Here is a 27551-nt window from a genome sequence, read left to right on the forward strand (position 1 = left end):
ACCTGGATGAGGAAGTGGAAGGATGGGTTAGTAAATTTGCTGATGACACAAAGGTTGGGGGTATTGTGAATAGTATGGAGGGCTGTCAGAGTTACAACAGGATATTGATAGGATGCAAAACTGGGCTGAGAAGTGGCAGATGGAGTTCAACCCAGATAAGTGTGAGGTGGTTCATTTTGGTAAGTCAAATATGATGCAGAATATAGTATTAATGGTAAGACTCTTGGCAGTGTGGAGGATCAGAGGGATCTTGGGGTCCGAGTCCATAGGACACCCAAAGTTGCTACGCAGGTTAACTCTGTGGTTAAGAAGGAATACGGTGCATTGGCCTCCATCAATCGCGGGATTGAGTTTAGGAGCCGAGAGGTAATGTTGCAGCTATATAGGACCCTGGTCAGACCCCACTTGGAGTACTGTGCTCAATTCTGGTCGCCTCACTACAGGAAGGATGTGGAAACCATAGAAAGGGTGCAAAGATTTACAAGGATGTTGCCTGGATTGGAGAGCATGCCTTATGAGAATAGGTTGAGTGAATTCGGCCTTTTCTCCTTGGGTGACGGAGGATGAGAGGTGAACTGTTAGAGATGTACAAGATAATGAGAGGCATTGATCGTGTGGATGTCAGAGGCTTTTTCCCAGGGCTGAAATGGCTAGCACGAGAGGGCATAGTTTTAAGGTGCTTGGAAGTAGGTGCAGAGGAGACGTTAGGGGTAAGTTTTTTTACGCAGAGAGTGGTGAGCGTGTGAAATGGGCTGTCGGTGGCGGTGGTGGAGACAGAACTCGCAGACCAGGCAACATCTATGGAAAAGAGTACAGTCAATGTTTTGGGCTGAAATCCTTCAGCAGGACACTGAAGAGTCTCAGCCCGAAACATCATCTGTACTCTTTTTCATAGGTACTGCCTGGCCTACTGAGTTCCTCCAGCATTTTGTGTGTGTTACTTGGATTTCCGGCATCTGCATATCTTCCTCTTGTCCATTCGCTGTATTACAGCAGGACTGGGAGATCGGGAGAGGATCACTGTACTCCACCACAGTAATACTAGAAGCTGGAAGATCATAGAGCAGAATCACTGAACTCCACACCATCTCCTTGTGCAGCACTGACAGAACTGATTACTTTATGACCATTTTTTAAACAAGGAAACATTTAAGAAAAATAACAAGAGGAAAATATGATGAAAAACAGCCGATTTTAGACCTCAGTTCCCGTCCCAGCGCTGAAGCTTGTACAAACCTACACTAGAAAAGACATTGGGATGCCTTTAAAAGGAGGCTATTCCCAAATGACTTAATAGCTATCCAGGCAGTGCCTTGTTTTGAAACTCCTGCTCTCAGAACAAAAATGGATGTTTATCATCCTGGTTCCTGCCCTTATATATACCCCGGTACTTATTCTATGAACATTGGAAGTCAAATGGAAACACAATAGACATGAGATGTAATGCTTCTCACTCAAAGACTAAGATCACAAGAGCTCTTGGAAAGCTGCTTAACTGCTGAATCCACTTGTGCTTCCATAAGGGGGAGGCAGAATGGAGAAGCAAGAGCATGAACATTCTTGTAACAACTACTGAATTATTAGTAGGAATTGCAAACTATTCTTCACTAAAATGTATTCCCTCATGCAAAATAGAGAAAATAATGATGCCATACCTCCAGCAGCTCACCTCTGCTCTGTATCCTGCAGTGTTGTTGTCTCCACCCACAAGGTAAGCAAAGTTATTTAAAACAGCAATGCCCTGGTTTGACATTTTTGGCATCTGTGCCTGGGTTAACGTTTGCCATTCCTGGCTCAGTGGGTTCAGAAACTTGACCTCATCACTTAAATCATCATCTTGGGATGAGTACATCCCTCCAAATCCCACCACGCATTGGAATCCGGATCTCAACTGTGTCTGTGGGGTCTGAAGCACAGGTTGGAGGATCTCATTCTGGTGGTAAGCCAGGGCATCTGCTAGGACCTCCTTGAGAGGACAAGGACTCAGGCGATTGTACAGTTTCTGAAATGTCTGCTGCTCAATCAGTGCAAAGCGGACCATCTCCAGTAGCTTTGGGGGGTCATGTAAGGAGACCTGGTCTCTTTCAATTTCCTCCTGGGTGTAGTGGTAAAGCAAGGCAGCCTCATACACATCATTCTCGGAGTTTGCTTGCAGTTTGTCACTGCTCAGCAGGCCCTGCACCTTGGCCAGGGGCAATTGGCGGTAGGTCTCTGTCTTGCTGAAACTCAGGAAATTTTCCAGGATGTACAAGTCGATTCTGTCACTCAGCTGAGCTAGACTGTAGAGCTCAGCCAGTCTGTACAGCTCAAGAACGTTATCGTCATCAATCCAGGAAATGAGGAAGTCAGAGCAGAACTTGATCACCTCCGGAATCTGGATCAAGCAAATAGAAAGCATTCAAAAATCTCACACAAACCCTTCTCCAGGGTGCTGCTTCGCAATCGAGCGAAAGCTATCAAGAGTCAGCACATAAGTAGGGCCTTCAGCCCACTGAGTCTGTACTGAACATCAAACACTCATTTACAAATTCTGCACTAACCCCATTTTATATTGTCCTCACATTCCCATCAACTCTCTCCCTCACCCCCACCTTAGATTCGACCACTCGTAAAACATTTCTCTGTTAAACATGCGGAGTAATTTATTGTGGCCAATTAATCCACCAACATGTATGTCCTTTGGATGTGGGTGGAGAATGTACCAGCTCCAGACAGTGTCCAAGGTGATTGTTAAAGCTGTGAGATGCAGCTCTGCTAGCTGTGCCTTTCAAAAGCTCTGTCAAATTGGACTATCATTATCCACCTAGGGCAAGAATAGCCTTAAGATGGGAAGAAATGGAATGTGATTTTATGATCACATACACTTGCACTGAGTGATCTCACTTCTTCAGCAAAGTCAGGATAAGAATATGTGGTTTATGAAGATTGGCAGGGGATTAGAATCAGCTGATCAGCACCTTTCCTCACTGGATAGTTCTTCGAGGTTTTGTGTATCATTCAAGTAGCCAGAACAATGTATTGCTTTCTGAAACAGCCACTGGCTTTCATACTCAAACTTAGATCCTACCATACCCTAGTGGTTATTGTGAATATACATATTTCTATCCATGGGAATCAGATACTCACTTGAACAGGGCTGTGTTCGATAAGCGCTTGCGTGAGAGCAGATAAACAGTAACTGCACTCTGGACTGTCCTTAGCCCTGAAAGTAGCCATGTATACAGATTTTTTTCTTTGTTTTGCCAATGGTCAAATTGAAAATTTAAATGTTGAATAAAACTAAGCAATTTACAACATGTTGCTCAGTTTCCACAAAAGGGCCTGGGGTTACTTTTTTGTCACTGAATTTAATGTGGCACAAAATCCAATTGCCATAAGCTAGCCAGTCAAAGGTAATGTCTAACTGTAGGAAATGTTTTAAGTATTTCTACAAGATTTGAAAAAAAGCATTACCACAAGAATAAATGAACTTTTCAGTGGTCACACAGCTCAGTGTGCCTTCTAAAAATTAATTCAATGGAGATGGGTAGTACTGTCAAGGCAGTGTGCCAGCCCCAAACTGTCTAATGAACTGAGAAGCTAAAGGGCCTGGAGTCTTTCTACTCTCAAAGGACACCAATGAATGAAAGTCTGGTAGTTTCACGGTCACCGCTTCCGTGCTAGGTTAGCTGAATCCGACCTTCCCAACTACCATGGTGGAAGAATTAACTCATCTCACCAGGTGTCTCCAGGCTTCTGGACTGCTCTTCCAATTATTAACCCCACCATATCCTGATCCTATGTCACTGCTGGCAACTGCACTGAACAAGAGCAAGAGCAAGATCATGATCATTTGGTTAATTATCTTATCCACCGTGTTTCTCTCACAACAGGAAGGACACATGTAGGAGATCCTGAGGGCTGACATCTCTGTGGGACTTTGGCTTCTGCAGGAGTCATTGCCTCCAGATAGATGGGGTATGAAATGAAAAGTGTGAAAATAATAAAATCTGGTTCATGTAAATTTTATAAACATTTTTCTGGTTTAAACAGTGACTTAAAGTAAACTGAATTACTAACAGTTATATTATCTAGATATTTGTTGCAAAGACTTACACATCTCTGTACTGCCAGGTGGAGGAGAGCCGCTGCATTCCGAGACCTTACCTTTGAAGAAATCAACTCAAAAGAAACTACATGATGAATGGGTTAAAGAATCCAAAGAGCAGTGTTTTTGGACTGCAAACTATCACACTCAAGTGATTTAACAGCATGATCATCTAGTTCTTCGAGATTTCTCAACCATTCAATTAGAACAGTGTCTACAGTTTTTGCTTTTTAATTAAATACTGGTTGGTGGGTACTTCAGCTTTCTACCTGTTTCCAAGCCAATCAACTCTAGTGAAACAAAAATATATCAACATCCACACTTGATAGGAAATGCTCCAGATTTCTATCAGTGAGATGCAAAGAAGCTCCCAGTTTTAATTTATAGATGAATGAAAGGTGCATTTGCACACAACACTGAATGTGATTACAAAGTAAGGTGCTTCAAAGAAACATCAGTTAAAATATGTCAGCCCCAGTCAAAAGAGGAGGGTGTCATGAGGCCAAATAAGCAAAGAGGTTTAAAGGACAAATAAAAATCAAAGGAATTCGAAGAGGCATTTACAGGCTCAGTGCCAAGTAAACTGCAGATACAATTGCTAGGGATGTAAGGCAGGAAGAACAGGTGCAGCAGACCTGCAGGAATGGAGAGATTTGACATGTCAAGTTCAAAGACTATTATACAGAGAAAGGAGACTACAGGAGGATACAAAGAGGTTCACTGCAGGATAACAATCGAAACCCAATGCAGTAGCGAACTGAACGTGAAGCAACTGCGTGAGATTTTCGCTGCAATTATAAAGTACGACTTTAATTTTGAAAGGGTATGTCGGTTTAGGGCATATTTGCAAGCTGGTTTGAGTGCTTACAAAGAACTGTATGATAGAAAAATGCGCGAGGCTAAGCAATCAACCAAGCCTTCCACATCAGACACAGCAGACAACGGACCTCGATCTTCGACATCGAGGCAGGCAGACGTAGAAGAAGATGACCTGCCTGCCCTGATGGAAACAGACGATGAGATGACACCCCAGTGTCCCACCACCCCAACCTCCAGGCTGCAGACCGATACATTGCCGTGGAGAGTGCCACGGTAGCCGGGATGCACCCATCTTTAAGAAAAAAGCCAAAATAAACAAACTAATTAATTAGGTGCCGCCCAGCACGTAAACGTCGGCCCATATCAGAGGTGATTGCCGAATGCTTGTTTATTTCGGCTTTTTTCTTAAAGATGTGCTGGGTGCGTCCCGGTCATCGCTGTACCCCTGCATACTTCGCGGATCAGTATCAGTCGGCGGCCTGGAGGGTGGGGGTCACTACATCACCCCACCACCCCAACCTTCGACGACTCAGCCTAACACACCATCATCAGTGTGCTCAGCGCTGTCTTCCCAATTCCAGTAAGCGATACTACACTGTACATATATTATTTCTACTTTATATAGGCTGTGTAATGCGTTATTTGGTATGATTTGGCAGCTTCATAGCTTAAAGGTTACTGGAGAGTGTTTTTGCTGAGAGCACTTGCTGAGATCTTCACTACGGAGAACAGTGTCGCAATGATTGTAGAGAAGTATTTCTACTTTATATAGGCTGTGTATTTATCATATCATTCCTGCTTTTACTATATGTTACTGTTATTTTAGGTTTTATGTGTTATCTGGCATGATTTGGTAGGTTATTTTTGGGTCTGCGAACGCTCACAAATTTTTCCCATATAAATAAATGATAGACAGGAATATGACAATGCAAGGTACCGGACTTGACAGGAAAATGGACCTGACAAGTATGGGGTAGACGGGAATATGGAGCTTACAGGTTCCAGGAGAGACAGGAATGTGGAGCTGAAAGTAACCAGGATACACAGGAATATCGAGCTGAAATTAACCAGGATAGACAGGAATATGGTGCTGACAGGTACCGGGATAGACAGGAACATGGAGATGACAGGTACCGGGATAGACAGAAATATGTAGGTGATAGATAACAGGATAGACAGGAATGTGGAGCTGAAAGTAACTGGGATAGACATGAAAATGGACCTGACAGGTACGGGATACACAGGAATACAGAGCTGACAGGTACCGGGATAGACAATAGACAATAGGTGGAGGAATAGGCCATTTGGCCCTTCGAGCCAGCACCACCGTTCACTGTGATCATGGCTGATCATCCACAATCAGTACCCTAGACAGGAATATGGAGCTGCAAGTAACTGGGATAGACAGGAATATGGATCTGAAAATAACCAGGATAGACAGTAATATGGATCTGAAAGTAACCGGGATAGACAGGAATCTGAAGCTGAAATTAACCGGGATAGACAGGAATATGGAGTTGACAGGTCCGATAGACAGGAATATGGAGCTGAAAGTAACCGGGATAGACAGGAATATGGATCTGACAGGTTCTGGGATAGACAGGAATATGGAGCTGACAGGTAACAGGACAGACAGGAATAAGAAGGTATCAGATACTGGGACAGGCAGGAATATGGTGGTAGAAGTAACCGGGATGGACAGGAATACAGAGTTGACAGGTACCAGGATAGACAGGAATATTCAGATGACAGGTAACGGGATAGACAGGAATATGGAGCTGACAGGTACCGGGGTATATAGGATAGAAGGTAACTGGGATAGACAGGAATATGGAACGGATAGGTACTGGGATAGACAGAAATATTGAGTTGAAAGATACTGGGATAGAAGGGAACATGGAACTGACAGGATTCGGGCCAGACAGGAATATACAGCTGAAAGTAACCGGGATAGACAGGAATATGGAGCTGACAGGTACCGGGATAGTGTTACGAGCCTGCGGTCATATACTGAATCTGTTTCTTTCAGAGCGCCTAAGGGAGGCAGGACTATGACGTCAGTCACAGGCTGTCGCGGTCTGTGCGGGGGGGAGAGAGGCAGGTGGAGAGGGGGGAGGGGGGAGAGAGAGAGAAAGAGTGCTATTCAAAAGGTTCAAAGGAACATCTAAACAAGCCTGATATATTTTGGAAACAAGTCCTGTGGACTGATGAAGTTAAAATAGAACTTTTTGACCACAATGAGCAAAGGTATGTTTGGAGAAAAAAGGGTGCAGAATTTCATGAAAAGAACACCTCTCCAACTGTTAAGCACGGGGGTGGATCAATCATGTTTTGGGCTAGTGTTGCAGCCAGTGGCATGGGGAACACTTACTGGTAGAGGGAAGAATGAATTCAATTAAATACCAGCAAATTCTGGAAGCAAACATCACACTGCAAAGAAGCCGAAGATGAAAAGAGGATGGCTCCTACAACAGGATAACGAACCTTAAAATCCACAATGGACTACCTCAAGAGGCGCAAGCTGAAGGTTTTGCCATGGCCCTCACAGTCCCCTGATCAAAACATCATCGAAAATCTGTGGACAGACCTCAAAAGAGCAGTGCATGCAAGATGCCCAAGAATCTCTCAGAACTAGAAGCCTTTTGCAAGGAAGAATGGGCAAAAATCCCCCAAACAAGAATTGAAAGACTCTTAGCTGGCTACAAAAAGCATTTACAAGCTGTGATACTTGCCAAAGGGGGTGTTACTAAGTACTGCCATGCAGGGTGCCCAAACTTTTGCTTCAGGCCCTTTTCCTTTTTTGTTATTTTCAAACTGTAAAAGATGGAAATAAACAAATTTTCATGCTTAAAATATTAAAGAAATATATCATCTTTAACTTTATGTCTTTTGGAAATCAGTTCATCTTTTACTTGCTTAGCTATTCATCGAAATTTTGACCGGGGTGCCCAAACTTTTGCATGCTACTGAAAATTAGGAGGGCAAGAAGAGGCCTTGAAAGGAATGAAGAATGCCAAGCAGACCAGAAGTCAGACAGAACAATAGTGATAGGGAATTCAATCATTGGGGAAGCAGACAGGTGTTTGTCTAACCAGGGATGTAACTCCAGGATAGCATATTGGCTCTCTGTTTCAGAGAAGAGCAGGGAAGTCACTGAATAGCTGCAGAGCATCTTGGAAGGGGAGGCTGAAGTATTAGCAGTGGTTCAACCTGGTAGGAAAAGAGAAAGAGCATATTTGAACGAGGTTATAAAGGATTCTTGAGGGTAGTTAACAATACCTTGTCTAATGAATACAATATGAGGAAATGAACGTACAGCTGCAGGGGCGGTGCAAGAGGAAAGGCAAAAGGAAAAATGCTTAAAGGGCAGATAGAACCTTAACAAGCAGGACCAGGAACACTAACCTCCTGATGGTATTGTTGGAGAAGCCAAGAGCACATGAACATCATGGAGAATTCAGGAAGGAGCAGAATAAGGAAAATAGTTGGAAAAGTACTAAATGAAATAAACAGACAAGAGAAATAAAAGCAGCAAAAAAAAAAGCAGAGTGAAAGTACAGAGAAATGTTAAATGGTAAAATTAAATATGCTACAGGAGAATACTAATAATCTGCTATCCTACTTTCTGGAACTTGCATATATTCAATATCTAGCTCATTTCGTTCTGTTTCTTGGGCTTCTTTTGAGAGCACTGTTGCCCGATTCCCATGCTCCTTTCAATCTCTGTTTGCCGCACTTTCCTTAAGCTTACCGAGTTTATTATAAAACATTTAAATAAAAGTAAACTAAAAGTGTGTTTGTGTATTATTAGGGGAAATATCTGATAATCATGAACATCTATCTGCCTGTTCAGCCCCTAGTGTACTTGATTATCAGGTTTTTACTCAATGGTGAAATGCATGCAAACAGGATGGATGAATTAATACCCTGAACAGGAGTAAATGGGTACAAGGAAGATGCCTATACGGAAATGTGGCTGCAGGTTAACTAGCGTTGGGAGTTTAACATTCAAGATACTTGAGCATAAAACGGTACAGCAAAACAACAGAACCTGCAGCCCGTATTGTCTATACAAACCATGATGCCAATTTAAACCATACCTCTGCCTGCACATGGTCTATTATTCCTCAATTCCCAACCTGTTCATCTGTTTAAATGCTATCCTTTCTGCTTCCATCACCCGAGACCTCGGCCTTCACCCTGTCTTGTGCAGCTGGATCCTGGACTTTCTGTCAGATTGCCGGCAGGTGGTAAAAGTGGGCTCCCTCACCTCTGTCCCTCTGACTCTCAACAGGTACCCCTCAGGGCTGTGTCCTAAACCCGCTCCTTTACTCTCTGTATACCCATGACAGTGTCACCACCCACAGCTCCAATCTACTAATTAAATTTGCTGACAATACTACACTGATTGGCCTAATCTCAAATAATAACAAGCCAGCCTACAGAGAAGAAGTCATCACCCTGACACAGTGGTATCAAGAAAACAACCTCTCCCTCAATGTTAGTCGTGGACTACAGGAGGAATGGAGACTGGCTAGCCCCATTGACATCAATGGATTTGGGGTTGACAGGGTGAACAGCATACACATCACCCAGGATCTCATGTGGTCTGTGGATACCGGCTGCGTGGTGAAAAAAGCACAGCAATGCCTCTTTCACCTCAGGCGGTCGAAGAGATTCGGCATGAGTCCCCAAATCCCAAGTACCTTCTATAGGGGCACAATTGAGAGTATCCTGACTGGCTGCATCACTGCCTGGTATGGGAACTGTACTTCTCTCAATCACAGGACTCTGCAGAGAGCGGTGCGGACAGCCCAGTGCATCTGTAAATGTGACCTTCCCACTATTTAGGACATTACAGACACAGGTGCGTAAAAAGGGTCCGAAGGATCACTGGGGACCCGAGTCACCCCAACCACAAACTGTTCCAGCTGCTACCATCCGGGAAACAGTACCACGGCATTAAAGTCAGGACCAACGGCTCCGGAACAGCTTCTTCCACCAAGCCATGAGACTTATTAATTCACGCTGATACAACTATATTTCTATTTATATTTCTATGCTATATTCACTGTGGTGTTGTACATACTACTTATTACAAATTACTATAAATTGCATATTGCATATTCAGACAGAGATGTAACATAAAAATTTTTACTCCTCAGGTATGTGAAGGATGTAAGAAATAAAGTCAATTCAATTCAATCTGGCAGCACCTGTGTGAATACTTGCCTTGTAAATCTTTAAACCTTCTGCCTCTCACCTTAAATCTATACCTTCTAGTCTATTGCAATTCCATCCTGGAGAAAAAAAGACTGACTATTTATCCTACCTATGCCTTTCATAATTTTATATACTTCTATCAGATTGCTTTCCAACTTCCAGAGAAAACAATCCACATTTGCCCAGTCACTCCTTCTAGCTACTCTCCAACCCAGGCAATATCCTGGTAAATCTCTTCTACGACCACTCCAAGTTCTCACATCTTTACTGTAATGAGGCAAGCAGAACTGTACAATGCCCCAGATGTGGCCTAAAAAAAGCTTTATGTAACTGCATCATGACTTGCCAACTTTTACACTTAACAGGTTGATCGATGAAGGCAAGTACACCAAAGTCCTTCTTTACCACCTTGTCACTTGTGTTACCACTTTTAGGGAACGCAAGATCCCTCTGTATATCATGCTCCTAAGGGTCCTGCCATAATAGTAAGGAAGGAAATGCAAAATATTTAGACAACTACTTGGTATGTTCTTCCATGAAGACAGGCACAAATAGTAGGAAAATTTCTAGAATCCTAATTAGTAACAGTTGTAGATAATGAGATTAATCAGGATCAGCATGAATTTATGAATGGAGGGCTATATTTGACTAATATGCTGAGGTTCTTTAAGGATGTGACTAATCAAATAGTCGATACAGCACGTTTGGTCACAAGATCTTTCAATAAGGTCACACACTAGAGGGTGTCAACAAAGTCAAAGCACATGGGTTGGGGGGGGCGGTGAAATATCCTGACATGGATTGAGATTAGGTTATTGGACAGAGAGCAAAACATCAGAATAAACAGGTCACTCTCAGGTTGTCAGGCTGTGACTGGCGGGGTAGTACAGGGATCACCCTTGGTCTATTCACAACCATTTATCAATGTGTCAAATTTATAAATTTACTGATGATACAGAACTAGACAGGATTGTGAGGAGGAAGAAGGAAAGCAGCTTGAGGGAAATGTACACAATAACATAGGAGATAATATGGAAGGAGTGAAGCTATCCACCTTGGAGCACAACACAGAACACCAGAATATTTTTAAATGGTGAAAGATTGGATACCACAAGTAACAGCATGGAGGTGAGAAGAAATCCACTGGCTTCCATGGGACAAATAGGAATAACAGCCAAGAGTGATGTCACCCAGAGCCATTGGAGTTGGATAATACATAATTGAAACAAAGGCTATTTTGGAGGAGGCTGGAGGTAAGATTATGTTTGTCACCTTCAAAAAGTTGCAAAGCTGTAAATTTAGGATCAAACCCAAGTTAATTCTTAAGTTGAACAATGTTAAACCATAGGATGATTTCAGTTATGACTTGCCCAGTCAGCCACTGATAATATATGATGGTTGGCTCAGATTTAATAGGCCGAAGGGTCTGTTTCTGGGCTAAATGACTGGATCACTGCACAAAGATAGAATTCTTTAATTTTATCTGTGTGTTATGACACATGGTTCCAATAACATCCAGATAGAAACATAGAAAATAGGTGCAGGAGTAGGCCATTCGGCCCTTCGAGCCTGCACCGCCATTCAGTATGATCATGGCTGATCATCCAACTCAGAACCCTGTACATGCTTTCTCTCCGTACCCCCGATCCTTTTAGCCACAAGGGCCATATCTAACTCCCTCTTAAATATAGCCAATGAACTGGCCTCAACTGTTTCATGTGGCAGAGAATTCCACAGATTCACCACTCTCTGTGTGAAGAAGTTTTTCCTCATCTTGGTCCTAAAAGGCTTCCCCTTTATCCTTAAACTGTGACCCCTCGTTCTGGACTTCCCCAACATCGGGAACAATCTTCCTGCATCTAGCCTGTCCAATCCCTTTAGAATTTTATACGTTTCAATAAGATCCCCCCGCCCCATCTTCTAAATTCCAGCGAGTATAAGCCTAGTCAATCCAGTCTTTCTTCATATGAAAGTCCAGCCATCCCAGGAATCAATCTGGTGAACCTTCTTTGTACTCCCTCTATAGCAAGAATGGCCTTCCTCAGATTAGGGGACCAAAACTGCACACAATACTCCAGGTGTGGTCTCACAACTGCAGTAGTACCTCCCTGCTCCTGTACTCGAATCCTCTTGCTATAAATGCCAACATACCATTCGCCCTTTTCACCGCCTGCTGTACCTGCATGCCCACTTTCAATGACTGGTGTATAATGACACCCAGGTCTCGTTGCACCTCCCCTTTTCCTAATCGGCCACCATTCAGATAATAATCTGTTTTCCTGTTTTGGCACCAAAGTGGATAACCTCATATTTATCTACATTAAATTGCATCTGAAATGAATTTGCCCACTCACCTAACCTATCCAAGTCACCCTGCATCCTCTTAGCATCCTCCTCACAGCTAACACTGCCACCCAGCTTCATGTCATCCGCAAACTTGGAGATGCTGCATTTAATTCCCTCGTCTAAATCATTAATATATATTGTAAACAACTGGGGTCCCAGCACTGAGTCTTGCGGTACCCCACTAGTCACTGCCTGCCATTCTGAAAAGATCCCATTTATTCCATTTTTTGCTTAATATCTGCCAACCAATTCTCTATCCACATCAATACCATACCCCCAATACCGTGTGCTTTAAGTTTGCACACTAATCTCCTGTGTGGGACCTTGTCAAAAGCCTTTTGAAAATCCAAATATACCACATCCACTGGTTCTCCCCTATCCACTCTACTAGTTACATCCTCAAAAAATTCTGTAAGATTTGTCAGACATGATTTTCCTTTCACAAATCCATGCTGACTTTGTTTGATGATTTCACCGCTTTCCAAATGTTATCACATCTTTGATAACTGACTCCAGCAGTTTCCCCACCACTGATGTCAGGCTAACCGGTCTATAATTCCCTGTTTTCTCTCTCCCTCCTTTTTTAAAAAGTGGGGTTACATTAGCCACCCTCCAATCCTCAGGAAATAATCCAGAATCTAAAGAGTTTTGAAAAATTATCACTAATGCATCCACTATTTCTTGGGCTACTTCCTTAAGCACTCTGGGATGTAGACCATCTGGCCCGGGGGATTTATCTGCCTTTAATCCCTTCAATTTACCTAACACCACTTCCCTACTAACATGTATTTCCCTCAGTTCCTCCATCTCACTAGACCCTTGGTCCCCTACTATTTCCGGAAGATTATTTATGTCCTCCATAGTGAAGACAGAACCAAAGTAGTTATTCAATTGGTCTGCCATGTCCTTGTTCCCCATGATCAATTCACTTGTTTCTGACTGTATTGATTTGTCTTAACCAATCTTTTTCTTTTCACATATCTATAAAAGCTTTTAGAGTCAGTTTTTATGTTCCCTGCCAGCTTTCTCCCATAATCTTTTTTCCCTTTCCTAATTAAGCCCTTTGTCCTCCTCCGCTGGACTCTGAATTTCTCCCAGTCCTCAGGTGTGCCGCTTTTTCATAAAATACATACTCTCTCAAAGTCATATCACTATAATCTGTTCCTAATAATTCTTATAGTAAAGAGTTCAAGCTATTCAGTTATTAAATTACTACTACACCCTATCCTCGTTATATGCCTCTTCAGACTATGCGGATTCACAGTTATGTGAGGAACCTATTTCTACCAACGTCTCGTTATATGCGTCCAAAACTCACAGTTATGCGAGGAGCACTGCCTTCCCGCCAATACAAGTCATGTGCGCACACCTCACAGTCTCACTGTTGGGACGAGAAGCACCGCTTTCCCGCCAATACAAGTCAGGTGTGCGCACCTCACAATCTCACTCCCGCCAGTCTCGCATTGGTTTTGGCAAGGCGTGGATGTGCGATCTTTAACTTCTGTTGGTTTTACCTACGGTGCAGTGAGGTCATGCTTGAAATATTTAACTATGCCTCCTAAGTGTCCAATGTCATGTCCTGGGCCATCAGCCGAGCGTCAGAGAACTTGCTTTAACACTTGAAAAAAAGTTGGAAATTATAAACAGTGCGGCATCAGCTGAAGGTAACACAGTTCTGGGACGCTACTGTCGGGAACAGAATCTTGCCTTTAAAGTTGTTTTGTTGCTTGACAATGCGTCAGCCCATCCTAAATATTTGGACAGCATTCATCCTAACAGTGTGTTTCCCAACGCCTAACACATCGCTGATTCAACCACTTGACTGATGTGACCCACATTCAAGGTGTACATTTTTTTTACCGCAAACTATCTCTCAGATGCTGCAAGCAACAGACGGTTTTGAAAATCCCGGGAGTTTACCAATAGTGAGGGAATGGTGGAAGTCAGAACACTTGGCACAAATGGCGATGGACATGGACTCAAGTTTAGAACGGAGTCAGCATTTCAGTCGTTCCTTGCCGTCAACCCTTCTTCCCTACAAGCAAATTTATGCTGAAAAACAAAATGTTGCCAAGCAAACAACCCTCACCACTTTATGCAAATCGCTGTAATCTTCTGCTGCCGGCAGTTCCAAGAGTTCTGTGAGTCTTCCTTCACCCCTTGCTGTGCTTGATATTATCCTGACGACCACAACCATCCACTTTATCCATGTAAAGCTGCCCAACACCACAACAACCACTCGTCTCCTAGAGCGAACATACCTGCCACTGTTGGTGAGTACTGTACACCAGAGGAGGTTAACTTTCTATGATTTATTACACTGAATATTACCTTAAAATGACTAAATATAATACAAATGTTGTCTTGTAGTACTGCTTTTGTGTCGTATTGGTATAAAAATGTTAATAAGTTACAGATAAAACATATGTAGGAAGCCCTCTGGAACGCATCCCTATTTTCTCCATTTAATTATTCACATTATGCGATTTCACATTATGCGTCAACTTCAAGGAACATATCCCTCACATATAACGAGGATAGGGTGTATCAGTAAACTGGAATTATCTATTGCTGCATTTACAAAATGGCTTTGTGCCACCTGGTGACTGGAAATAGATATTGCAGAAAAAAGTCAGTTCTCTTAAACCTCTGAGCAGCTGATTACAAAGATTACAAGTCAAATGACATTTTGCTCATATGCTTTAGAAGCTTAACTTTTTTCCTCAGGCCTATATCAACAATACCCAATGTTCTCTAGCTATGTACTCCCCTCCTATGCCTAATTCTCTCTTCGAAGGTCATTCTTCAAACCTTCCCACTTAATCCCTCCAGCATTCTCATGCTTCCATCAAAGCCCCCCCCCAGCTTTTCAGTATCTGAATTCTCCCTCAAAATCCATTCCTCCTGTAGCCCAACTCTCCAGTGATGTATTGTTACTCACTGAAACCTGAACTTCTAGTACTTTAACATACACAATTAAACCCATCTCTCTGGTGCTTTAATGCTCCATGATCATCATCTCCTCTGCTAGCTATAATTTTTTCAGACTATTTGTCAACTATTCAGCAGTTAATGAGCAAAATTTTCTCCTAATGAATCCTGAGAAGAAACTAAAGTGCTGTAAAACTCAGCAGATCAGAGGCAAAATGTGTAAATCAGCATTGCGGATGAAGACAGGAAGCTGATGCAGGATCTCAGTCCAAAATGTCAATTTACTTTACATATGCAGCTTGGCCTGCTGAATTCTTCCAGCACTTTGACTTGTTCCTGATTCTAGTCTGCTTTGTCTGAATAGTGGGAAAACCGAATACAGGTGTCCCCCCGCTTTTCGAACATTCGCTTTACAAAACCTCACTGTTACGAAAGACCTAGATTAGTACCCTGTTCTCGCTTTCAGAAGGTGTTTTCACTGTTATGAAAAAAAGCAGTGCGCATTAAAAAATTCAGTGCGTGAAAAAATCAGCGCGCAATAAGAGGCAGTGCGCGCCCCAAGCAGCCGCTTTCCCCCGGATTCGGAACAGCATTCTCGCCGGCATTGCTTAAACACATGCCTGAGAGCAGCCGTTAGCAAGATGAGTCCTATGGTATCGGAAAAGCTAAAAGAGCTCGTAAGGGTGTTACACTTAGCGTAAAACTAGACATAATTAAGCGTTTTGATCGTGGTGAACGAAGTAAGGACAAAGTGAGTTTGGCTTGTGGAAGCTGACGAAGATGATGTTGAAGAGGTTTTGGCATCCCATGACCAAGAACTGACAGATGAAGAGCTGATGCAATTGGAAGAAAAAAGGATAACAATCGAAACCGAATGAGTAATGATAAAGTGCGACTTTAATTTTGAAAGGGTACGTCGGTTTAGGGGATATTCGCAGGATGTTTGAGTCCTTACAAAGAACTGTATGATGGAAAAATGCGCGAGGCTCAGCAGTCAAGCAAGCTTTCCACATCAGTCACAGCAGACGACGAACCTTCGACATCGAGAAGGGCAGTCATAGGAGAAGATGAGCTGCCTGCTCTAATGGAAACAGACGACGAGATGACACCCCAGTGTCCCACCACCCCAACACCCAGGCCACGGCTTAACTGGATACTGATATATATCAGGGAGGATAGGGATATTTGCAAGTGGGATGGAGTGGGATTTGTGTAGGGATTCAAGCAGTAAACTTCTGGAAGAATCCAAGTTTACATGGGGGAATATAGGAAGCCAGCTAGAAATGCATTTGCATGGAGGAAAAGTTTCTATAGAGGTGAGCTCTTCCTGTTGTAAAGATTGATACCAAAGTTGCAAAGCATCTAGCTCAGGCTGAGGCAGGATGCCAAAGGAAGTAACGATTCGCGGAGAATGCAACGGTAGCCGGGAAGCACACAGCACATCTTTAAGAAAAAAGCCGAAATAAACATGCTAATTAATTAGGTGCTGCCGACACGTAGTTGTCGGCCCAGATCAGAGACGACGCAATCAACACTGATCTGGGCCGACAATTACGTACCGGGTGGCACCTAATTAATTAGCATGTTTGTTTCGACTTTTTTCTTAAAGATGTGCTGTGTGCCTCCTGGCTACTGCTGGACCCCTGCATGCTTCGCGGCAATGTATCGCTCGGCCGCCTGGAGGGTGGGGGCCACTGCACCACCCAAACTCCGACTCAGCCTAACACACCATCATCAGTGTACTCTGTGCTGTCTTCCCGACTCTACATTGTACATACATTATTTCTACTTTATATCGGCTGTGTATTTTTACGTGTTGTTTGGTGTGATTTGGCAGCCTCATAGCTTAAAGGTTACTGGAGAGCGCTTGCACCAAGTTTTTGCCAACAGCGCTTGCGTGAGATTTTCTGCCGACGGCGCTTGTATGAGATTTTGCTATGGAGAACAGTTCAGTAATGATTGTGGAAAAGTATTTCTACGTTATATAGGCTGTGTATTTATATCATTCCTGCTTTTACTATATGTTACTGTTATTTTAGGCTTTATGTGTTATTTGGCATGATTTGGTAGGTTATTTTTCGGTCTGCAAATGCTCACAAAATTTTCCCCTATGAATTAATGGTAATTGCTTCTTCGCTTTACGACATTTCGGCTTACAAACCGTTTCATAGGAACGCTCTACCTTCGGATGGCGGGGGAAACCTGTAGTATACTTTAACAAGTAGGTGACTTGGGCACTGACTTCCTTTGGCATCCTGCCTCAGCCTGAGCTAGATGCTTTGCAACTTTGGTATCAATCTTTACAACAGGAAGAGCTCACCTCTATAGAAACTTTTCCTCCATGCAAATGCATTTCTAGCTGGCTTCCTATATTCCCCCATGTAAACTTGGATTCTTCCAGAAGTTTACTGCTTGAATCCCTACACAAATCCCACTCCATCCCACTTGCAAATATCCCTATCCTCCCTGATATATATCAGTATCCAGTTAAGCCGACAACAATTAAAAATGTTTTTGAATTGCTCCATAGCCTCATCCCTCCCAACTCACACAACTACAACTCCGAAAAATATGTAGGCTCTGCCAATTCTGACCTGCAGTTAATACTTAAATAAATCTGCTGTTAGCAGCTGATGACATGGCTACCAAAGCCCTAACATCTGGAATTCTCACTACCTCTCTACCATTCTTTAAAATTTTCCTTACAACCCAGTTTTTCATCAGACTGGTTCATCATTCTTGACTAACTCATATCAATTGCTAACAGCTGATCAACTATCATGTTCCACAACCAAAGGAATCAACCTTGTTGTGGGTGCTGTTGCAAAGCAAAGTGTACAACTTCAACCCGTAAGTGCACCACCAGGACCACTAGTACCCCCAGGGTCAAATCTCATGTGAACTTTCATTATAAATACCATTACATCCGTGATCAAGGATATTTTTGGCTGAGTGAGTATTTTGATTCATGCTGAAAGTATTTTGATTTACGCTACAGCACCAGATATGACACAACCATCATTTGATGTATAGAAGGACGTTGGTGACAGGGTCAGAGCTCTCTGGAAGTGAGACAAGTTGATAGGATTGTAAACAAGACATATAGCATGCTTGCTTTTATTACTGACTTCAAGAGTCAGGAATTCATGTTGCAGATTTATAAAACTACATTTAGGCCACATCTGGAGTATTGCATTCAATTCTGATCACCCCATTATAGGAAGCATGCAGACTTTTACCGGACTGTCTGTCGGTCAGTGAGGTTAAAAGACCTGTTGAAATTTTTTAAGATTACGAGAGGCATAGATAATCTTTTTCCCCAGAGTTGTCTCTGAATGTGAGCAAAACAAAAGAGATGATTGTTGACTTCAGGAGAGCACGGAGCGACCACTCTCCACTGAACATTGACAGCTCCTCCGTTGAGATCGTTAAGAGCACCAAATTTCTTGGTGTTCACCTGGCGGAGAATCTCACCTGGTCCCTCAACACCAGCTCCAGAGCAAAGAAAGCCCAGCAGCGTCTCTACTTTCTGCGAAGGCTGTGAAAAGTCCATCTCCCACCCCCCATCCTCAACACATTCTACAGAGGTTGTATTGAGAGCATCCTGAGCAGCTGCATCACTGCCTGGTTCGGGAATTGTACTGTCTCGGATTACAAGACCCTGCAGCGGATAGTGAGGTCAGCTGAGAAGATCATCGGGGTCTCTCTTCCCGCCATTACAGACATTTACACTACACACTGCACGCGTAAAGCCAACAGCATTGTGAAGGACCCCACACACTCCTCATACAAACTCTTCTCCCTCCTGCCATCTGGCAAAAGGTACCGAAACATTTGGGCTCTCACGATCAGACTGTGTAACAGTTTCTTCCCCCAAGCCATCAGACTCCTTAATACCCAGAGACTAGACTGACATCTACATCATTTATTATTATATTGTAATTTGTCCTCTACTGTGTCTATTGTCTTGTTTATTATTTATTGTACTGCCCTGCACTGTTTTGTGCACTTTATGTAGTCTTATGTAGGTCTGTAGTCTAGTGTAGTTTTTGTGTTGTCTTACGTAGTCTAGTGTAGCCTTGTGTTGTCTCACTTAGTCTAGTGTAGTTTTGTGTTGTTTCATGTAGCACCATGGTCCTGGAGGGACATTGTTTCATTTTTACTGTGTACTGTACCAGCAGTTTATGGTCAAAATGACAATAAAAAGCGACTTGACTTGATTTGAAATGTCCAATACTCAAGAACATGCATTTAAGGTGGGTGGTATATCCAAAGGAATTCAAAGGAGACGTGTGGGGCAAGAACTTTTTTTTTACAGATAGGTGGTGGGTCACCTGGAATACACTGCCAGGGGCTGCTAGTGGAGGCAAATAGGATACAGGCATTTAAGAGGCTCTGAGATAGGTACATGAATGTTCAATGAATGGAGAAATATGGACATTGTGTAGGCATAAGTGATTAATTTAGTTAGGCATTTAATTACTAGCTTGATCAGTGGGCTAAAGAGCCTGCTGTATGCTGTTCATAAAAGAATTCGAGGCACATTGGTACGTCACTCTTACAAATTTCTACAGCTGTACAGTGGACAGCATTGTGATTGGATGATTGGAGGCACCAATGCACATGATCACTAGAGTCTGCAGACTCACTCAGCTCCATCACAGGCAAAGCACCCTCTACCACCAAGGACATCTTTGAGAGGTGGTGCCTCAAGAAGCAGCATCCATCATTAAGGACCCTCAGAATCCAGGACGTGCCCTCTCCTCGTTACTACCATTAAGGAGGAGGTACAGGAGCCTAAAGACCTACACACTACTTTTTAGAAGCAGCGCCTTTCTATCTACCAGACCAGACTTGAACAGACCATAAACCCATGAACACTATCTCATTATTCCTTTTTCCTGCAGTATTTAGTTCTCTAATTTATAAATTTTTGTGTCTTTATACTACAGTGCTACCACAAACCAATAAATTTCATGTCATATGTCCGGGATAATAAATCTGAATCTGATTTTATGCTCTACACAACCAAATACGGATTCAGTTAAAGGGATGGAGAGATGAGAACTGGAGTGCCAAGGTAGAGAGTGGAGTGATCGTGGGGAAAGATTGCTAAGCCTACATACAAAGATAGGAATCGAATGGTGGAAATAATGTTCTAAGTTGCATCTATTTCAATACAACAGATATTGCAGGTCAGACACTTGAGCTTAGAGGATGCATCAGCACATGGAATTATGACATCGTAAGACTTGGTTGCAGGAGGGGCAGAACTGGCAGCTCATTGCTCTGGGTTTCTGTTGTTGTAGACATAATAGACATAATTTTTTTTAGCATGTCGCACCAGACAGTCAGCTGGTCTTGTCTGGCGCGTGGTGTCAGGATTGGTCTCCTTTCAGATTAACCGGGTCACGATTTGAACACTCCTGACTCGACCCTATTTTTTTACGAGGCCGAGTGGCTAGCTTGATGCTCAACCCGGCACAGATGGAAAGCATGCTCGGGGGTGGATCGACTTGGATTCGAACTCAGGAGTCTTCGCTCCAGAGTCCGGCACTGATCCCATTGCACCACCGGACGGTAGTAGACATGATAGAGCAGGGGGTTAAAGAGGGAGGGGTGCCAATACTAAAAATGTCATAGCAGTGTTCAGATAGTATAGAGTGGAGGGCTCATCTACTGAGGCTATATGGGTGGAACAGAGAATTAAGAAAGGGATAACCACGTTAAATGGAATCATATTATAGAGCACACAATATAGAGGAGCAAATCTGTAGACAGATAGCAGAAAGTTGCAAGAAAAAACACAATGCGGCAGACTTTAACACCATAAATCAGCTAGTTGCTTTGTTTGTGTCTCCCCTCTCACTGTGAAAGAATGACACCTCTTTTTCCCTTTATTAGGGAGGAAGAAAGCATGTGGTATGTCAAATTGTCAGGTAAGTGATTAGTTTTTGATGTACTGCAGATCATAGATCATTGATGTTCTAACATTTTTACTGTCACTCATTTTTTGGGGCACTCTTTTGTTTTCATAGAAACATAGAAAACCTACAGCACAATACAGGCTCTTTGGCCCACAAAGTTGTGCCGAACATGTCCCTACCTTAGAAATTACTAGAATTACCCATAGCCCTCTATTTTTCTAGGCTCCATATACCTATCTAAAAGTCTCTTAAAAGACCCTATCGTATCCGCCTCCACCACTGTTGCCAGCAGCCCTTTCCACGCACTCATCACTCTCTGAGTACAAAAACTTACCCTTGACATCTCCTCTGTACCTACTCCCAAGCACCTTAAACCTATACCCTCTTGTGGCAGCCATTTCAGCCCCGGGAAAAAGCCTTTGACTATCCACACGATCAATGCCTCTCATCATCTTACACACTTCTTTTGTTGATATTGTATACATTCTCTGATATTAAATGGAAATATTGAAAAAATAAAGTTGTGTGATAATAGGTGATTTTAACTTTCCACATATCGACATGGTCACTTTGGCCTATTTTATGACACCTCTGATCACCAGCAACCAGTGAGGACCTTGAGTGGTTGATCAGGATATCAAATTCTGACAGGTGTCAGATGTCTTTAAAGATGGTCCTCAACTTTGCCATGACCTTAAATGGAAACTGATGTGTATAAGTGTGCCTTTTTAGATTAACATATAGCCCACATTGAAACATGAAGGCTAGGGTAAAGCCAGATTATATCTTGTTAGCTGTGTATCTTAGAAATGTGCAATGATATTAACAACCAACAAGATAATGGCCGTAAATCAGCCATTTCTACAATTATGTGAGTTTTCATGCAGGTGGTTATAGCTTTTACTCCACTGATTGCCAGTGAGGCCATTCCATTTGTAGGACATAAGTAGATCCAGCAGGTCTGAGATCCAGGGAATTTCTCATATGCTTATGGATTTGGTGATAAGGTATTGTGATTTGTCTCATTTCTGGTGTAAAGTCCATAGGGTTTGGTTTCATGTATCTAATATATTCTATTCCTAGCTGGCAGACTTCTTTCTGGATTAAGGTAGGTCATTAAGCTTCTGGGGTAAATTAATAGTCCATTACCTGTATCTGACAAGCAGCCATCAGCACATCCTGCACATTGTCCAGGTTCAGCTCTATGGTAGAAGTGTAAATAAAGTCCAAGATTTTGCACATGACCACGTAGGATATGTCATGTAAAAATATCTCCTTCTCCTGCATCTCCCGCAGCCCACCAGCAAACATTCCCCTGCAAACAAGAAAACACTGATCAAATTTAACTCTCATTTGAAATTATTGGCCAGAAATTTAATGAAGACCGTCCCAAAAAAGTCCATAGTACAAGAGTCTCACATATAACTCAAGTGACAATGACTATAATAATATGTCACTCTGCCCTGGACTACAGCAGCTTTGAGTTGATAGCCTAAAAAGTTAAGCAGGATTAGACGTTCCAAGGAAGAAACAGATTATAATTCAGCATTCATGTGCATCACTACACATTCACCCAAAAAGGATAGCAGTCACTATATCAAAACCAGCCATAAGAGCATCCACAATCTGTTAGGTTAGAAGGCACTGGTTTCTAATCTTCAAACAGTATCACTATACTGTAGGCTTGATCTGAGGATCTAATGGATGAATCAGTGGAATCAGGATTTAAAGAATTATCAGCATAACAAGGGTTAAACTAACATGTAGGAAATACATTCCTGACCTAGCCCTCATGAATTTACTCATTGGTAATGAATCCATCTGCATCTTTTTATAGGAGTGACCACAAAATCTTTAAAAGTCTTCATATGAAGGATAAGACATGAGAACTGTTAGCAATCTAAAAAGATCCAGGAGCTCATATTGACCATCTATGCCTTCTACAACAGCAGAAGTAGAGTCTATCTTAGCCTTTAATCTCATGGTCTGCATATCCCACACCCTGATTACTTTCACGATTAACCTTGATTCGGTGTCAAGAGAACTCAAAACCCACACCTCAAAAGGAAGACTCAAACTACCATGGCTACAAGATGGAACTACATTTATGCCACAGTGGAAGCAGCATACCATGAACACAACTAAGCAACTCCACAACCAACATATTGGAACAAAACTTATTAGCCTTAATCACATCTGGTCATGAATAACAAAATGGCTGATATTAGGAGGCAGCTTCAAATACCTCCATAAAAAATAACATTTGGAGTCCAACTGAGCAATAAATAAGGCTGAATAATTTGCAATCACCTTAAATTGTAAGCACCTGGGTCCCTAACTTCATGTCATTCTTCAGCCAATTTTGATTCATTCTACACAACATCACAAAACAACTGAGTAAACAAAATACAGCAAAAATTGTGGGTCAAATTACAGTGCTGAAGCTTTGTGGTCTAGAATTTGCAACACTTCTACCCGAACTATTTCTGAGCAAGCACACAGTGACATCTCCCTGACCATGTGGAAAATAGACCAACATGCAGCACAAATAGTTCCAACATAAGATATACGATTAAAGACGTTGCCAATAATAAAACATAACCTAGTAATACAAAGAACTGGCATCAAAGGGTCCTATTAAGAGTAAAGTTAATGGGAATTCTGGAAGCAGAAAGGAAAATAGTTTTGTTGGGGGAGAAGGGGCAATTATCCTAAAGATATTCAATGATCTTCTTCCTTCAAAGGTCCAAGGAGTGGGGAAGTGTTTACATTTAGACAGTTTATTCACAACTCCTCAGATAATGAAGCAAGTACATCATTTAGGCATAGGGCAGAAGTTTCAAGCAACACTTGAGTCATAAAGTGACAGGCAATGATTATTTTCAGCCAAGAACCTTAAACATATTTCCCTTCAAATGCCCCACTATTATTAACTATAAACCCAACTGAAGTCATATAAATAGTGTGGAAACAGGAACAGATTGGAGGCTGAATATCCTGTGACAAGAGTCCTCTAAAGGGTTCACCATCTACTAAAGTAGCCAGAAGTTGATAAAATACATGCCTGGACGAGAACAGCTCCGACAAAATTCAAGAAGATTGATGTTATATGGCAAAGTAGACTGCTTGATCAGAATTATATTCACCATCTTTAAGTTCAAAAGCTGTGAGGTAATGTTGCAGTTCTATAAAACCCCGGTTAGACCACATTTGGGGCTATTCTGTTCAGTTCTGTTCACCTCATTATAGGAAGGATGTGGAAGCTTTAGAGAGAGTACAGAGGAGGATGTTGTCTGGATTAGAGAACAGGTCTTTACAAGATAGGTTGAGCAAGCTAGGGCTTTTCTCTTTGGAGCAAAGGAGGGTAAGAGACAACTTGACAGAAATGTACAAGATGTTAAGAGGCATCAAGTGCAGAGCCAGAGACTTTCTCCCATGGAGGAAATGGCTAATACAAGGAGGCATAATTTTAAACTGATTGAAAGAAGTATAGAGAGAGTAACAGAGCTCTGCGCTTTTTTTTATACTGGGTGGTGAATGCATGGAACACCCTGCCAGTGGTAGTGGTGAAGGCAGATAAATTAGGGACATTTAAGAAACTCTTAGACACATGGACAATAGAAAGATGACAGGCTATATAGGAAGGAGGGTTAGATTGATCTTAGAGTAGGTTAAAAGATTGGCACAACATCATGAGCTGAAGGGCCTGTACAAGGCCGTAGTCACCATGTTCTACTTATTTCCTTTATTAGTATATTCCACGTTTTTTTAAAAAAAGCATGGTAGTAACTTTCTAGGAATTGTCAGTTGGGAAAAAGCCGGTTGTAATTCTCCGTTGTGTAATTTAGTGGTGAATTACTGTTGCATTTTTTTAGACAGTGCACAGGACTCAAAATGTGAAGAAAATTGCAGGGGTGGGGTGTGGTAGCTACACAAAATGAAGGCATACTGTCCCCAACCTGAATGGGTTTCCTTTACTTCAGTGAGCAGCTACCATTGGGAACTGTGAAGATAGCACCTTAGCATAGAAATTACCAGAGGAGTATGAAAAAGATGAAAAGTGCAAAATACCATGAAGGATAAATATCTCTCCAGTAACATTTCATAGAAACATAGAAAACCCACAGCACAATACAGGCCCTTCGGCCCACAATGCTGTGCCAAACATGTACTTACTTCAGAAATTACCTAGGGTTACCAATAGCCCACTATTTTTCTAAGCTCCATGTACCTATTTAAGAATCTCTTAAAAGGCTCTAACATATCCGCCTCCACCACTGTTGCCAGCAGCCCATTCCATGCATTCACCACCCACTACGTAAAAAAACTTACCCCGACATCTCCTCTGTACCAACTTCCAAGAACCTTAAAACTGTGCCCTCTTGTGTTAGCCATTTCAGCCCTGAGGAAAAAGCCTCTGACTATCCACACGATCAATGCCGCTCATCAACTTACACACCTTTATCAGGTCACCTCTCATCCTCCACTGGTCCAAGGAGAAAAGGCTGAGTTTACTTAACTCATTCTCATAAGGCATGCTCTCCAATCCAAGCAACATCCTTGTAAATCTCCTCTGCACCCTTTCTATAGGTTCCACATCCTTCCTGTAGTGAGGTGACCAGAACTGAGTGCAGTACTCCAAGTGGGGTCTGACCAGGGTCCTATAAAGCTGTAACATTACCTCTCGGCTCCTAAACTCAGTCCCACGGTTAATGAAGGCCAATGCACTGTATGCCTTCTTAACCACAGAGTCGACCTGCACAGCAGCTCTGACCCCAAGATCCCTGATTCTCTACACTACCAAGAGTCTTACCATTAATACCATATTCTGCCATCATATTTCACCTACCAAAATGAATAACCTCCCACTTATCTGGGTTGAACTCCATATGCCACTTCTCAGCCCAGTTTTGCATCCTATCAATGTCCCACTGTAATCTTTGACAGCCCTCCACACTATCCACAACACACCCAACCATTGTGTCATCAGCAAATTTACTAACCCATCCCTCCACTTCCTCATCCAGGTCATTTATAAAAGTCATGAAGAGAAGGAGTCTCAGAACAGATCCCTGAGGCATACCAACCTCAATGTAGAATATGACCCATCTACAACCACTCTTTGCCTTCTGTGAACAAGCCAGTTCTGGATCCACAAAGCAAGGTCTCCTTGCATCCCATGCCTCCCTACTTTCTCAATAAGCCTTGCATGAGGTACCTTATCAAATGCCTTGCTGAAATCCATATACATCTACTGCTCTACCTTCATCAATGTCATCCTCAAAAACTTCAATCAGGTTCATAAGGCAAGACCTACCTTTGACAAAGCCATTCTGACTATTCCTAATCATATTATGCCTCTCCAAATGTTCATAAATCCTGACTCTCAGGATCCTTTCCATCAATTTACTAACCACTGAAGTAAGACTCACTGGTCCTTAATTTCCTGGGCTATCTCTACTCCCTTTCTTGAATAAGGGAACATCTGCAACCTTCCAATCCTACATAACCTCTCCTGTCCCCATTGATGATGCAAAGATCATTGCCAGAGGCTCAGCAATCTCCTCCCCCGCCTCCCACAGTAGTCTGGGGTACATCTCATCCGGTCCTGGAGATTTATCCAACTTGATGTTTTCCAAAAGCTCCAGCACATCCTCTTTGTTAATGTCTATATGCTCAAGCTTTTCAATCCGCTCTAAGTCATCCCTACAATCGCCAAGGTCCTCTTCCATAGTGAATACTGAAGCAAAGTATTCATTAAGTATCTCTGCTATCTCCTCCGGTTCCATACATACTTTTCCACTGTCACATTTGATTGGTCCTATTCTCTCACGTCTTAAACTCTTGCTCTTCGCATACTTGTACAGTGCCTTGGGGTTTTCCTTAATCTTGCTCGCCAAGGCCTTCTCATGGCCCTTTCTGGCTCTCTTAATTTCATTCTTAAGCTCCTTCTTCCTAGCTTTATAATCTGTTAGATCTCTATCATTACCTAGTTTTTTGAACCTTGCATAAGCTTTCCTTTTCTTTTTGACCAGGTTTACAACAGCCTTTGTACACCACGGTTCCTGTACCCTACCATCCTTTCCGTCTCACTGGAATGGACCTATGCAGAACTCCATACAAATATCCCCTGAACATCTGCCACATTTCTGCCGTACATTTCCCTGAAAACATCTATTCCCAATTTATGCTTCCAAGTTCTTGCTTGATAGCTTCAT

The 27551-nt window shown here is 42.4% G+C and overlaps 1 protein-coding gene across 6 annotated transcripts in view; it reads right to left on the reverse strand.

The window, feature by feature from the left end:
• klhl22 (kelch-like family member 22) overlaps positions 1 to 27551 on the reverse strand; it is a 211770-nt gene that overhangs the window by 86205 nt on the left and 98014 nt on the right. For all 6 annotated transcript variants that reach the window (XM_072243469.1, XM_072243468.1, XM_072243465.1 and 3 more), the window contains 2 exons: positions 22483 to 22648; positions 1656 to 2374 (listed from right to left, as the gene is read on the reverse strand). In XM_072243469.1, the coding sequence (XP_072099570.1) occupies positions 1656 to 2374; positions 22483 to 22648 (885 nt within the window). The remainder of the gene's footprint in view (positions 1 to 1655; positions 2375 to 22482; positions 22649 to 27551) is intronic.

The sequence above is a fragment of the Mobula birostris genome, chromosome 25 (genome assembly GCF_030028105.1).
Source record: "Mobula birostris isolate sMobBir1 chromosome 25, sMobBir1.hap1, whole genome shotgun sequence".
In the NCBI taxonomy this organism is placed as follows: Eukaryota; Metazoa; Chordata; class Chondrichthyes; order Myliobatiformes; family Myliobatidae; genus Mobula; species Mobula birostris.